At 44.5% G+C, this 13,133-nt stretch overlaps 2 protein-coding genes and 1 pseudogene across 5 annotated transcripts; all 3 read left to right on the forward strand.

Annotated features, from left to right (window-relative positions):
* Positions 1-5,195: 5,195 nt before the first annotated feature.
* Positions 5,196-7,184, forward strand: LOC123116924 (uncharacterized). Of its 2 annotated transcripts, none has more exons than XM_044537792.1 (4): positions 5,196-5,371; positions 6,123-6,207; positions 6,593-6,673; positions 6,813-7,184. In XM_044537792.1, the coding sequence occupies exons 1-4, from the start codon at positions 5,254-5,256 to the stop codon at positions 6,823-6,825; spliced, it is 297 nt and encodes a 98-aa protein (XP_044393727.1). In that variant the 5' UTR covers positions 5,196-5,253; the 3' UTR covers positions 6,826-7,184. The 2 variants fall into 2 exon arrangements, with proteins under 2 accessions (XP_044393727.1, XP_044393726.1); XM_044537791.1 differs by lacking the exon at positions 5,196-5,371 and adding an exon at positions 5,584-5,773.
* LOC123118030 (uncharacterized) lies at positions 6,353-6,462 on the forward strand (annotated as a pseudogene).
* Positions 7,185-8,287: 1,103 nt separating the features above from the next.
* Positions 8,288-12,760, forward strand: LOC123113219 (ATP-dependent zinc metalloprotease FTSH 5, mitochondrial). 3 transcript variants are annotated; one of them, XM_044534404.1, is made up of 6 exons: positions 8,288-8,505; positions 9,206-9,290; positions 10,058-10,261; positions 10,368-11,095; positions 11,219-11,695; positions 11,785-12,760. In XM_044534404.1, the coding sequence occupies exons 4-6, from the start codon at positions 10,601-10,603 to the stop codon at positions 12,580-12,582; spliced, it is 1,770 nt and encodes a 589-aa protein (XP_044390339.1). In that variant the 5' UTR covers positions 8,288-8,505; positions 9,206-9,290; positions 10,058-10,261; positions 10,368-10,600; the 3' UTR covers positions 12,583-12,760. The 3 variants fall into 3 exon arrangements, with proteins under 3 accessions (XP_044390339.1, XP_044390340.1, XP_044390341.1); XM_044534405.1 differs by having other exon boundaries at positions 10,383-11,095; XM_044534406.1 differs by having other exon boundaries at positions 10,422-11,095.
* The last annotated feature ends 373 nt before the right edge of the window (positions 12,761-13,133 follow it).

Here is a 13,133-nt window from a genome sequence, read left to right on the forward strand (position 1 = left end):
GCTAAACTATGCCGACGGTTGCGCCAGGGCCGTCGGCATACCCTCCTATGCCGACGGCATTATTATGCCGACGGTCTGACAGGAGTACGCTGACGTGATCTACACAGACGGGGCTATGCCGACGGCAGCCGTCGGCATAGATCTATGCCGACGGCTTAGGGGCCTATGCCGACGGCCCGTGGCCGTAGGCATAGACCGCGAGTCCGATAGTGCATGTGCATGCTCCTTCTTTTATGGGGTTAATGCCTCGTTTAGTGGCTATGACTTCAGCCATGCTTTTTTATGCTAAAATTAATGCTTGATTAAAGTAGAAAAATATAGGTACTTCAGGGATTTGATACTTGGTCGTCGGATTAGTACATTTTCACAACAACCGTCTATTCTATATCTAGTTCTTATGTGAACGAAAGGGAATTTTCGTAGTTGACTTTTGGTTTCTATATTACATTGAACATGTATGTAGTGCTATTAGAGTGGAACATAATTCAACTCGCTTGGCTATGATGGTGTCACTGCAAAATGCCCCGATGGTGCTGACGGACAATGTTAATACGATGAGGTCAATGTGTAGTTAGCATGGTAATTTACACATCGCACATCTGATAACTTACGTACAACTATTGTGATAACTTTGGCGGGAGGGGGGGGGTGGCGTTGTTGAAAACATACCCCTAATAATTTTTGTGTGAAGAACATGGTAATTTACGTACCACACACCTGATGTACAAACAATGCGAGAGCTTTGATGGGGAAGCGGGTTGTTGTAATACACTCCCGATAACTCCTGGATGAATAACATGGTAATTTTACGCACCACAAAACTGATAACTTATGTGCAACACATTGATAAGTTTTAACCCGGCAAAATAAAGTTGAAGAAATATGTCCCCGGTAATTTTTGTGCAAATACATGGTAATATACGCATCGCATACCTGATAACTTACATACAAACACGGTAATAACTTTGACCCGATAACTCATGTGTAAATAACATGATAATATATGCATAACTGAGTTGATAACTTAGTTCAGATGTGATAACTTTTTATAGGGAGGGGGGCTATTGAAAAACACCCATCGGTAAATCGTGTGTAAATAACATGGAATATATGCACAAAAGAGCTGATAACTTAGTTAGCCTTGGCCGATAACTTCCCTATAAATATCATGGTACTATACGCATTGTATACATGATAACGCACACAGAAACACCGCGGTAACTTTGATCCAGGGGTGAGGGAAGGTGAGGAAGTTGTTTGAAACCATACGCTCTCCCGATAACTTCTGCGTAAATAGCAAGGTGATATACACACCGTAGACTTGATAACTCACGTATAAACATTATGGTAACATTTGACCGCGGGGAATGAAGTTGTTTGAAAACATACCCTCGATAACTTATGTGTAAATAACGTGATAATATACGAAGCGCGGACATGATAACTCCCGGACAAACACCGCCGTAACTTTATCCCGGTAAATTTTTTTGTTGAAAACATACCACGATAACTCATATGTAAATAACATGATAATATACACACATCAAAGTTGATAACTTACTGAGCCCAGGACGATAACTATTTGCACAACAAAAGTCATCAGAACATATGAAATGGGATCTAGTTTCGTAGGTCTCACCGCGACGTATTTTTTTACGTGACAACATTTTTTTGATTTGATCAACAGTTTGAGATATAAAACATTTTAAAATGAAACAGGAAAGAATCTAGGATGACATCAGATTTCATATCTTCCTCTAATGCATGCACGCATGTGCATGTGAATAGAAGGTTAAAGGAACCATTTTCATCCCCAGTAATTTTCTGTGTAAATAACATGATAATTTATGTACCACACCCGTGATAACTTACGTTGCATAGGTGTGGTAAACTTTTACCTAAAAAAATAAAGTCGTCGGAACATATCAACATGGGATCTAGTTTCTAAGGTCTCGTCGCGACGAATCCTTTATGTGAAAACGGTTTTTCAATCGGACTGACGGTTTGAGCTACAAAACATTTTGATTTTCGAAATTAAAGGGAATTTAGGATGACATCATCAATTTTGTCTTTTTTGCATGCATGCATATATGTGGTAAAAGGGAGGTGGAATTTACCTGAAAGAACCAAAGAACCAGGCTGCGTACCCTCGATGCATCAATACTCAATACTCGGTTGATCGTCCGTACCTATCGCTAAATTCCTACCGTCCGGAAGTTAGTCACGTCCGTTAATGAGAAAACTATATTTTCCTGCCGAAATCGTGTAGTCAGCAGAGTCTGGAAACATCTTTCTTGCTCCTAACAGAACAGGAACTACTTTTTGTACTGTTGTTGGTAGCCTGTGGTTTTCATGGCGTCATGCCATTTTTGGCTTTGCAAACCGCAAGCAGTGCTGTAAAAAACAATACCCCGTTCCTGTCTATGTATACTGTACCACACATGTAGATGAAAGTTTCTTTAGATTCTGCAGATCAAACACTGCCAGAGTTTCTTCCGAGTCATATCAAGGAACCTCCTTGCCTAAAGTTTTAGTCATCTGTAATCTGTTATATGTCTGGTGCTAAGTTACCACTTAATTTCCTGTTGGGCGTCTGAAGCCGTTTTGCCATAGATAACTGAAGTTCAATATGCATTGTGTCGCTAGAACTATATGACATAACATGAGTTTACTTGCTAAGCACAGCCATACAACCTCTTAATCTGGATACTTTGATCTGGTCATAGAGATTTGTTTTTAAAGTGATCTCTTTATGAAATTTCATGGTTAGATATGACCTATGGTAACATTACCTGAATGGTTCAGGCTAACACAATTTTCTGATATGGATATGTCTAATATGTGTAGCTGTAACACCGTGTCTGTGCTCAGCCTATGGACTCGAGAAGCCATACAAGTCATTTTAAGTTCTATACATAGAGTGAACATGATGTGAGCATTATGTATGTGTATGGTGTTGGATAGGTTAGATCAGCCCAAGTTTATTGGTGGATCTTCGGCTTATTTAGGATATTTGCAACTGATATGCAAGTTCTTCTAATCGGATCCTCTAACCTTTATCTACGTGCAGCTGGTTGCAACTTTGTTATCGGCGATAACAAATGTAACTTCTTCCCGAGAAACAACTCAAATCATCCCAGGCCATACAAATGTAGTTTTTGTGTATGGATATGTATGTATGTAATGCCTTCACTGCACCCAAAATACACACATGTAACTTCAGGCCTTGCGTTCGCTTCAACAACAACAAAAAACTTCAAACCTCACATATGTCGATCCCAAATTTTTTTATGGAAAGCCTACGCGGTGTCCTGAAGAGGCGTTTACTATAATAACATCATTTAAAAAAGTATAATGCGACAAACTCCGAACAATCTCACTGCACCACTATTGTGTTTTGGATGAATGTGTGTAGGTTGTCAAAGCTCAAGCCACGCTTTGGAGGCATGCCTTTCCATGGTGTGGCCGTTAACTATTGCCAATAGGGCTCATGAGAAACTTCTTTGTCGCGACAGCGCCGACAAGGTCACCCACTTCATCGCACAAACAAGAAGCATGAGCGTTCGATTCAACCATGCCGGCTGGTTGCTTCATCCAGGCTTTTCCTGTTGTCGCATTTGCTACAGTGTTTTCAGGTGGTCAAGTCAATCCTGCATACATTAAGCAAAGGGAAACATTTGCTGCCAGCTGACCAGCTGAAGCTTTCGGCCGGCCGAGCCCGCGCCATGCGATCACGCGCGATCGTAGGGGGGCACATACAACCCACTTGTAGGGTTCCTGGCTCACACATTGCCCACCACCCACTTATCCTCTTCCCACCTTGCATTGAGCCCCGTTTCTTATCTTTTCGCCCCTCTCTCCCTGCGTGCTGCAGCCATGTGGCCCGCTGCTCTCGACCACCCCCTTCTCTCCTCCAACGAAAAGAAGCTACGAGGTGCTGGCGAGGGGGTCCGGCGATGCCGAAACCGAAGCCGGCGACGTTGAAACCAGTGGTCATGGGTTGTTACAACCAGCAGTGCCGACATGAAGACGGAGAGGGGCTCCGGTGCTACAACCGGAAGCTTTTTTGCTAGAACCAGATCCTGGAGATGCTGGAACCAGCGCCCATTTTTGCTGCAACCAGTAGCTGCCAGGGGCGAAGACAACGAGGTGCGGTGCTACTACCAGAGGTTTTTCTGCTGGAACCGGGCGGAGAAAAAGTTGCAACCACTATTGATTGGTGATGCAACGAGACGGCGTCAAGATGGGTTTTGCTGGAACCGGCAAAAAGAATTGCTGGAACTTGCAAGAATTTTGCAGCGGCCTGCATGACGGTGCGTCTTTTGCTGGATTCAATGTTTTTTTTTGCTGCAACCGGCATGTGATTTTGCTACCACCAACAAACTAATGGAGTTTCTGTGTTTTTGCATTTTTGCTGGAGGACATGGTGGTGCGAGCCTAACGACGCCGACAAGCTGAGGCGGTGGCTCAGGGATGTTGCAACCACGGTGCGGCGCGCTGGAACCGGCGGCAGGCAAGCTGCATCCATCAATGAAACACGGTGACCAGAGATGGGGCAAGTGGTGAGCACTTTTTTTTGTCACGGGTGGCCGGTGAGCACAAGCAGCAGAGAGGCGAGCGCGGGTGGCAGTTATGAATGATTCAACAGTGCAGCGACGGGTCTAAATTTGGGCCAGTCGACCAGCGCCTATTAGTTCCCTTAAGCGAAAGCGGTAAGGCTAAAATACGCTTTCTCCCCATTCAGCTCTATTTTTCAGTTAGACTCGGAGGGGAACTTTTGGTCTATGGGGACATATGCACCCTATATGAGAAAAATTTTTAGTAATTCAACAAAAAGTCAAAAATTTCTGAAAATATTTTTGAAATAAACTTGACCTTCTATTGTACTCGTGAGAAATAAAATCCAAAAAAAAATATCCTTTGGACTTCTTTTCAAAAAAGACAATTTTTTTACTAAAATAGTATGAATAGTGACCTATAATAGCAAATAAATTTTGTCTTTTTTGCTGTGAGGTCAACTTTTATTTTTTTTTTGTCGACATTTATATATCAGTGCAAAAGTAAGTCAAGTGTTTTGTCAAAATAGTTCTTACCTATTTTGACTTTTTATTAAAATATTAAAAAAAATCACCATAAGGGTGCATATACAACGAGGAAGCAAAGTGTATTTTCCAGTTAGGCTCGGCATTCTTTTTGAGGTTGAGTTGAGTCAGCCGCCCGCCCAGGCCTCTGCCCCCAACCCTCGCAGCCGGGATGGTGGCCGACCTCGGTGAGGAGCAGCGGAGTAGCGCCGTCGCTTCCGCTCGTGGCAGCCCTGCTCGGCCCAGATCCGGGAGCCGCCGACATCCATCCGGGAAGGGGGCCGTCGCAGGTGAGTCTTCTTGTCCCCCAGCTGACACGGTGCGCGTTTCCAATGGAAGCTCTCCAATGGCCGCAGCTGGAATGGCCTGCTAGCCATCACCTGACTTGTCCACCTAGATAGATTCGTTGGAAACCTCGTCCTGATAGGAATAGGATACTGCGATGGCGGCCGTGTTGTGATCGATTACAACTACATACATACACAGACAAACAAAGATTAGCGAGTCGTTGCCGGTTTGCCGCGCAGCGCAGGTCTGTTCCTGCTAGAGTCGGATCGATCGATCTTCATATAACAACAGCAATCCATCGCCGAGCAACGAAACCAAATTGCAAGCAATTCTTTTCTTTTCTTATTATTATCTCCAGCACGCCCTGTCCGTCGATGATGGCATGCCGGCTCGCCCTCTGCAGGGTATTTATTTCCCTCTGTCTTTTCTGCGGTATATTCTATATAAAATTTCCCTTGTGCTACTCTTTCATCATCATCATCATCATCATCATCATCTCGCCCTGTTCGTCGATCATGTACTCCCTCCGTATTTGAACAAATCTAAGACAAGATTTTTAGGACCAAGGGAGTACTTGTTATCGATGCTGAATCCGCAACACAGAAAGCACCGTCTCTATGCGATTCAGAGTGTGCCACTGACTCTTTGGTTTGGTTTAGGGCTCCCCAATTAATATTAGGGGGTTGTTGAATACTACCATTATATTTTCACGGGCCTTGTCTTACTTTTTCTGCGTGCGTGTCTGTGTCACAGGCTGCAACACATCCTGCAAAGCGTGGGCTGGCAACTGTGGTCTACGGCGAGGCAGCGGCGGCCGCAAAATCATCGAATGCCGCAGGTATGTATGCATTGCTTGCTGCCCCTCCCTCCGCCACATTCAAGAACTACTACTACAGCTTCAGTCCAACTACATACTTCCTCCGTTCTAAAATAGATGACCCAACTTTGTACTAACTTTAGTACATATGTGTCAACTGCCAACAACTAGCTACTGCTAATTCCCGGTCAAATCGGAAAAAAAAAACACTGACAAGATTAGCATCACCCCTGCGCAAGGATGGCGCGCACAGAAAAATATAAAGACTTAAATTTTTTTCGAATATATTCTGCTTTCGATTGTATAGGCATCATTACAATACTGAATTCTGCGCCTTGTTGGCCGACTCTTTGCCATGGAGGAACTAATTAAGTTTGTTTCTCGAATCCTATGCCTAATAACGCAGGCCGCATTCTTACAAATCTACAAAGGAGAAACGGATCGAGCTTTCTTGGTCAGAGGGTACGAGGCCACCCTCACGCAGCAGGTACCCACCGTTTCTTTTCGTTAACTCTTACTCCATCTGTAAACACCTTTATTATAAAAGTTCACAGAAGAGGGAGTACTATTTTCCCATCCCATTGCCTAAACAACGTACAATTTGCTTTACAACTTGTTTTCTGCAGGAGGAACTGCTAAATCAGAACCAGTCGACACGACGCACAGTTTTTTCCGCAACCTGTTGTTTTCCGGAGGAGGAACTGTCAAGTCAGAACCGGTCAACATGTTCAAAGCGGCGAATGATCGAATGACAAGGGATTTCTGGATTTTCATCTTGTCCATGGGAGCTATCACGGGTTACGGTGCGTATAGCAATACGCATAAAAGATCGGATAAGCTAGGCACACAAATGTAAAGAAGATGCACGCACGGTCTAGAGATCTCTGATTTTTTTTCTTTTTCAGGTCTGAAAGATAATGCAGCGTATTTTTTGGAATATTGTGTTGTGAATCTGTAAAAACTCCTGCTTCTGAATCTCAAATTACATGAATGTCGTGTGTCCCAAGATTGGTAAATTTCTTTCGAACTTACCTCAAAGGACCTCTGATGAACTACTTAAAAAAGATTTGGGACTATGATGTGCATTTTGATAGAATTGGAACTCAGTTGACGTTTGGACGAAAGAGTTAGGACCTCACATGCATTAGAACGTCTCTAGTCGAACTCAAATTAAGCTTCCATTTTAAGGAGTAAGCCGGACCTAGCTTAACTTCTATATAGTTTAGTTTTCATGGTCTAACATTGCCGGTGTGGTCTCTGCTGGCAATGGTTGGGTCCCTTCCCTGGGGATTGGCGAGGTGCTGGGGCGAAGGGCTTTGGGCGAAAGCCTTGCTTCTGATGGGATCAGTTACCGGTGACGATGGCATGATGGTGCCTTTTCCTTTGGAGTCGTCGCCGAAGAGTTCCTCCACTCAACTAGGATGTCGTTGGTCGTTTCTTGAGCGGACATGGTGGCTATATTGGTCTGGCCGGACCCTTTTCCAGGTTTGGTGGATGTTTGTGAAGGCAATCCAACGTCCTCAAGGCACAAGAGAACCAACTTTGCCTATGGAAAAAAACACAAGAGAGCGCACCTTGCAACACGTCGAGAGTCCACAAAAATGGATATTGAAAGAGTTTTGGTGTGCTTCAAAAGTGCTTTGGCATTGTACGTGGTCGTGTCGAGTATTAGAAGCCACATGTCCTGTGGCAAATCATGATATGTTGCTTTATTTTGCACAACATCATCATTGAAGATAAGAGGCATGCCAACACAATGCAAACAGGATACATAGATTCCTCGCAGTCATCAAGTTATCAAGAACCGGAAAGTTCATACTCTGCTTCAAGATGATCTTGTTGAGCACTTGATTGTTGTGCTTCAACATGCTCTTCATTTGGATTATTACTTCATTGGACCTTTTGCGTGTTTGAACTTGAATAATTCAATTTGCAATGTTTGTGGATTGTGTGAACCTTAATTATCAAGTTTGGATTTAATATGTGTGCAAGCATGTAGTTGAAATGAAATTCGGAAAACAAAAGTTAGAAGAGTTGCCAAAGAAAATTTGAAGGAGCTATAAGTTTTAGACTTGTTTTTATAATCATAATCAAATCAAAGTTGAGGAGTTGACGCCGGGGTTCCGTCCGTGCAAAACCGATCCGAAAGCATTCCTCTTGAGGTCGAGTTCAGGTGCCAAAATCTTGAGTCAGGGTCCCGGCCGCCGCCCATTCCAACCCTCGCGGGCGGAGCGCTGCTGCCGCTGGTGACGGCCGTGCCCTCGCTGGACGCTGGCTCAGCCCAGATCTGGCCGGGGAGGGGCAGCGGCCTCGTCGCAGGTGAATCTTCCTCTCCAGATACGGCATAATTTTCGAGGGGAATGGGTGTGGCACACCAAGATTCCTTGGTTCGTTGGGCGCCCGGAGTCCGTCCTTGTTTGCTGCCCTCGCCTTGCCTTGGTTCATAGCCAGATTAGAGTAGAGATAGAAACAAGCGGGACGTTTCATCGATGGATGCGGTTAAATACTACTCCTACTGCGCAGTCCATCTCATCTAGGAATCTACTACTGTAGGAATTAACAACAAATTGTACTCCACGAGGCAAAGAAAAGCAAATCCCAAACAAATTCCTTTCTTCTTTCTCTCGACCGACCGGGCTGAATAAATCTTGCGCAGCACGTCCTGCTCCTGTCCGTCATGGCATGCCGGCTCGTCCTATCCAGGGCACGTATTTCTTTCCTTTCCTTTCCTTTCATTGTGTTACTTCTTCTATCACTATGAATGATCTCGCCCAAACATGGGGCTTCAAGCCCAAAGGAATGCCAGGTGTTCCTCCATGTGCTTGATGCTAGCTAGCTAGCTCATGGATTTCCCTCAAAAAAGAAAAAAAAGAAAAAGGCTACTCATCGATGCTGAACCGCATCTCTGCGTTTCAGAGTGGTGCCCTTTTTAGATCTAGGGCTTGCCAGTTTAGGGGAACAAATTGAATACCACCATATGTTCAGGTCATCTCAATTTCTCTGCGTGCTTGTGTCACAGGCTGGGACGCATCTTGCAAGGCGTGGATTGGCAAACGTGATTCGCGGGGAGGTAGCGGCGGCCGCAAAATCAACCGCTGCCGCTGGTATGCATTCATCATTGCTTTAGAGCATGCTTGGATACGTTTTAGTCCCATGACTAAAAGTAGTGGAACTAAAACTTGCTAGTCTCACCCATGCTTGGATCCAAATACTAAAGAGACTAAAATCTAGTTATTGAGCATTTATTATCCTCCAAACCCTTCAATCCAGAACTAAGGAGAGGAATTAAATGAGGAGAGAGAGAGCTAATACATATTTTAGTAGGTTTCCCATGACTAAAAGATTTTAGCCTCAAGACTAGTCCTAGCCTCTCTTTAGTCAGGGGTGCTTGGAACTTTAGCCTCTAAAAGAGACCATTTTTAGTCAGACTAAAAATAGTCCCTTGTATCCCAGCACCCTCTTAATCCATCTACTTATGTGCCAACTGCCGACACCTACTGCTACTATACTACTTTTGATGCGGAAGGATGACATGACACACAGTGGCGTAGCTAGCCCAACATGCCAGGGTGGTCCACCAATGCAAAATATTCACATAAATATATTTATTTATTATAAAAATATATTTTTCTCTATGCTATATAGATTATGGGGAAATTCCAGGGTGGTCCATGGACCACCCTGTCCACCCCCTAGATACGCCACTGATGACACACACGCAGAGAAAACAAGACTTAATTATGCTGCCCAATATCCTGCTTTTGATCATACAGATATCACATTATATTTCTGCGATCGACTTTGATTTGTTGGTTTGAAAAGATGACTAATTAGTTTTCTTTTTTAACTCTGATGATGCTTAATAATGCAGGCGGTGTGCTTAGAAGCCTACAGAGGAGATACACGTCAAATTATTTTGAACAGAGGGCACGGGCCCGCTTTGAAGCCGATTCTCTTCTTAAAGAGATTAATGACCAAGAAGCTATACGAGAGTTTGAAACGCAGAATCCCTTGGACTCCTCAGCTCTCTCCAAGTACATAAACGCCCGCATCAGTGCTGAGTTCAAAACTCGAGGTACCCGCTGTTTCTTTTCACGCATTCCTTTCGCTAACTGTATGTTATTCTTTTCCCACGAAAAAAGAAGCGCACAATTTATTTTACAACTTGTTTTCTGCGGAAGAAATTGCTAAGTCAGAACCGGCACGCAATTTCTTTGGCAACTTATTTTCTCCAGGAGGAACTGCTAAGTCAGAACCGGCGCGCAATTTTTTTGGCAACTTGTTTTCTCCAGGAGGAACTGCTAAGTCAGAACCGGCGCGCAATTTTTTTGGCAACTTGTTTTCTCCAGGAGGAACTGCTAAGTCAGAATCGGTCCACCCGTCCAAACCATTGGACATAGCTTTTTGGACTGTGATGGGGACCACTGCAGCCTATCTTGGCCTTGTGCTCTATGCTATGCTTAACAGATCGGATGAGCTAGGCACGGATGAAGAATATCGTAATTTTTCTATCAAAGTGTTGGATGATTCGAACAAGGGGGTCACTGGAAAAGGCCGTACCTTGGATGAAGTGAACAAAGTGTTGGATGATTCGAGTAAGGGGGTCACTGGAAAAAGTCGTACCTTGGATGAAGTGAACAAAGTGTTGGATGATATAATCAAAGCCGTGGAAGATTTGAAGAAGGCGGCCACAAATTCAAGCACGAAGCCCAGTGATGTCAGTGCAAAAGGCGGTGACTTTGATGATGTGAACAAAGGGACCACAGACTTAAGCAGGAAGTCCAGTTACGTTGACGCCAAAAAAGGTAGCGTGTCCATGAAATCAACCACGGGATTCTGTGGTGTCAAGGGAGTTGACGAAGCAAAAGCTGAGCTCGAGGACATAGTTCACTACCTAAGGAATCCCAAGGTGAGAGACATCACCATCACCAATTAAGAAACTTGTATGCAGCCTGATGCAATTCGGTTCTCCTTTTTGTTTCTGTAGACTAGATGTTGATCGAATTGTTTACCTAGCATGCTTAATTTGCAGCATTTCACGAGCCTTGGTGGCAAGCTTCCAAAGGGTGTTCTGCTTGCTGGCCCACCAGGCACAGGGAAGACCATGTTGGCGAGAGCTGTAGCCGAGGAAGCTGGCGTCCCATTCTTTGCACGCAGCGGCAGCGAGTTCGAGGAGATGTGGGTGGGTGTTGGGCCTAAAAGAGTGAGGGAGCTCTTCAGTGAAGCAAAGAAGCAATCCCCTTGCATCATATTCATCGATGAAATCGACACCATCGCTGGGCAAAGGCAAGTAAATGACAGAAATGGGGCGAGGGAAACTCTGAACCAGCTGCTCGTTGAGATGGATGGCTTCAAGCAGAATGACGGTATCATTGTTCTCGCAGCGACCAACTTTCCACAGTCGCTAGATAAAGCCGTTATTAGACCCGGGCGTTTTGACCGTCATGTTCAGGTTCCTAATCCAGATGTTGAGGGCCGGCGGCAGATCCTAGAGGCTTGTATGTCAAAGGTACATACTCTGTCCAGAAGGATAAGGCGTCTTCATAATCTTCAACTCAAGACTTTGATCTTTCGCTACAAATCTTCTTATTTTTTCAGGTCAAAGCCAAGGGTGTGGATCTGATGACCATTGCGAGGGGGACACCGGGATTCTCAGGTGCAGCCCTTACAAACTTGGTGAACGAGGCTGCTCTGAAGGCTGCCAAGGATGGGTCAGAAGCTGTTACGATGGATCACATTGAATATTCCAAGGACAATATCATGATGGGCAGCGAGCGCAAATCGGCGGTGATACCTGATAACTGCAGGAACATGACTGCGTACCACACAGGAGGGAGGGCCCTTGTTGCTATCCACACGGATGGCGCTCACCCTATCTACAAGGCTACCATTATCCCCAGGGGAAACTCTCTAGGCATGGTGATCCAGATGCCTGAGGAAGAAGATGCCTATAAATTCTCAAGGAAGAAGATGCTGGCGAAATTGGACATCCTCATGGGCGGCAAGGTGGCCGAGGAGGTTATATTTGGAGAGAGCGAGGTGAGCTCTGACGCCCTGTCTGGTCTAAGAGAGGCGACTCAGCTGGCGACAGACATGGTCACCAAGTATGGAATGAGCCAGCGGATCGGCCCTGTTTGCTACGGCAACAATGATGGGAAGCAGACGGCAACCTTGAGCTGGCAAGCGACAGCCCTGGTCGACGAGGAGGTGAAAGAATTACTGGTCAATGCTCGCAAGAACGCGGAAAATATTATCACGGCGCACCGCAACGAGCTTAATGTGCTAGCCGACGCCCTTCTCGAGCATGGAACTCTCACTGGAGACCAGATCAAGCAGTTGGTAAATGGTCTTAAAATTGGCAATGCGCAGAATCAAGAAACACCATCTTCATCCTAACCCTAGCAGTGGAGATGTACAATGGTTTGGTCGGTCTATGAACTTTTTTCTTTTCTTTACTTGCATGCATAGAAATGTAAAGAAGATGCACACGGTCTGAATTTCTCTGGTTTTTGTTTCTCTCTTATGGAGGGAATGCAGTGTGGTGTTTTGGAATACTATGTTGTGAATCTGTAAACACTCGTTGCTTTTCCCCAGATTTGCTAAATTTCTTTTGACCTGTGAACCCCACTGTAATCCTTATTTATATTTACTATAAAAGAGTTCATGTACAAGAGGACTATGCATTGTACAGCTTAGATTATAAGAAACTAGGCAAAAGGAATGTGCTACAGAGTGGTGAACCAATTATAGGAAGCTAGTAAGTAGCATATTGTTTTATTCTACAAGCTACAGTTTGTAGTTCATGCTTGTATATATACATATATTTACTGCCAATTGTGAAAAAAATTCTGCATTAATTACCCCGTCTGAAAATCTTGTTATTTTCCTGTTTGGGCAAATAAGATGTCAGTACCTACTAGCAAGTAGTAATCCCTAAAAAACACTCT

Source organism: Triticum aestivum, chromosome 5B, assembly GCF_018294505.1.
Source record: "Triticum aestivum cultivar Chinese Spring chromosome 5B, IWGSC CS RefSeq v2.1, whole genome shotgun sequence".
In the NCBI taxonomy this organism is placed as follows: domain Eukaryota; kingdom Viridiplantae; phylum Streptophyta; class Magnoliopsida; order Poales; family Poaceae; genus Triticum; species Triticum aestivum.

What these genes read in the sequence shown, in the direction of transcription:
- LOC123116924 (XM_044537791.1), top strand. Translation starts at nt 5,744, where the DNA reads ATGATGGCATGCCGGCTCGCCCTCTGCAGG. An exon ending in GCCGGCTCGCCCTCTGCAGG is followed by an intron (nt 5,774 to 6,122) that starts GTATTTATTTCC and finishes TCTGTGTCACAG; the next exon opens with GCTGCAACACATCCTGCAAA. An exon ending in AGGCCACCCTCACGCAGCAG is followed by an intron (nt 6,674 to 6,812) that starts GTACCCACCGTT and finishes TGTTTTCTGCAG; the next exon opens with GAGGAACTGCTAAATCAGAA.
- LOC123113219 (XM_044534404.1), top strand. Translation starts at nt 10,601, where the DNA reads ATGGGGACCACTGCAGCCTATCTTGGCCTTGTGCTCTATGCTATGCTT. An exon ending in ACTACCTAAGGAATCCCAAG is followed by an intron (nt 11,096 to 11,218) that starts GTGAGAGACATC and finishes CTTAATTTGCAG; the next exon opens with CATTTCACGAGCCTTGGTGG. An exon ending in TAGAGGCTTGTATGTCAAAG is followed by an intron (nt 11,696 to 11,784) that starts GTACATACTCTG and finishes TTATTTTTTCAG; the next exon opens with GTCAAAGCCAAGGGTGTGGA.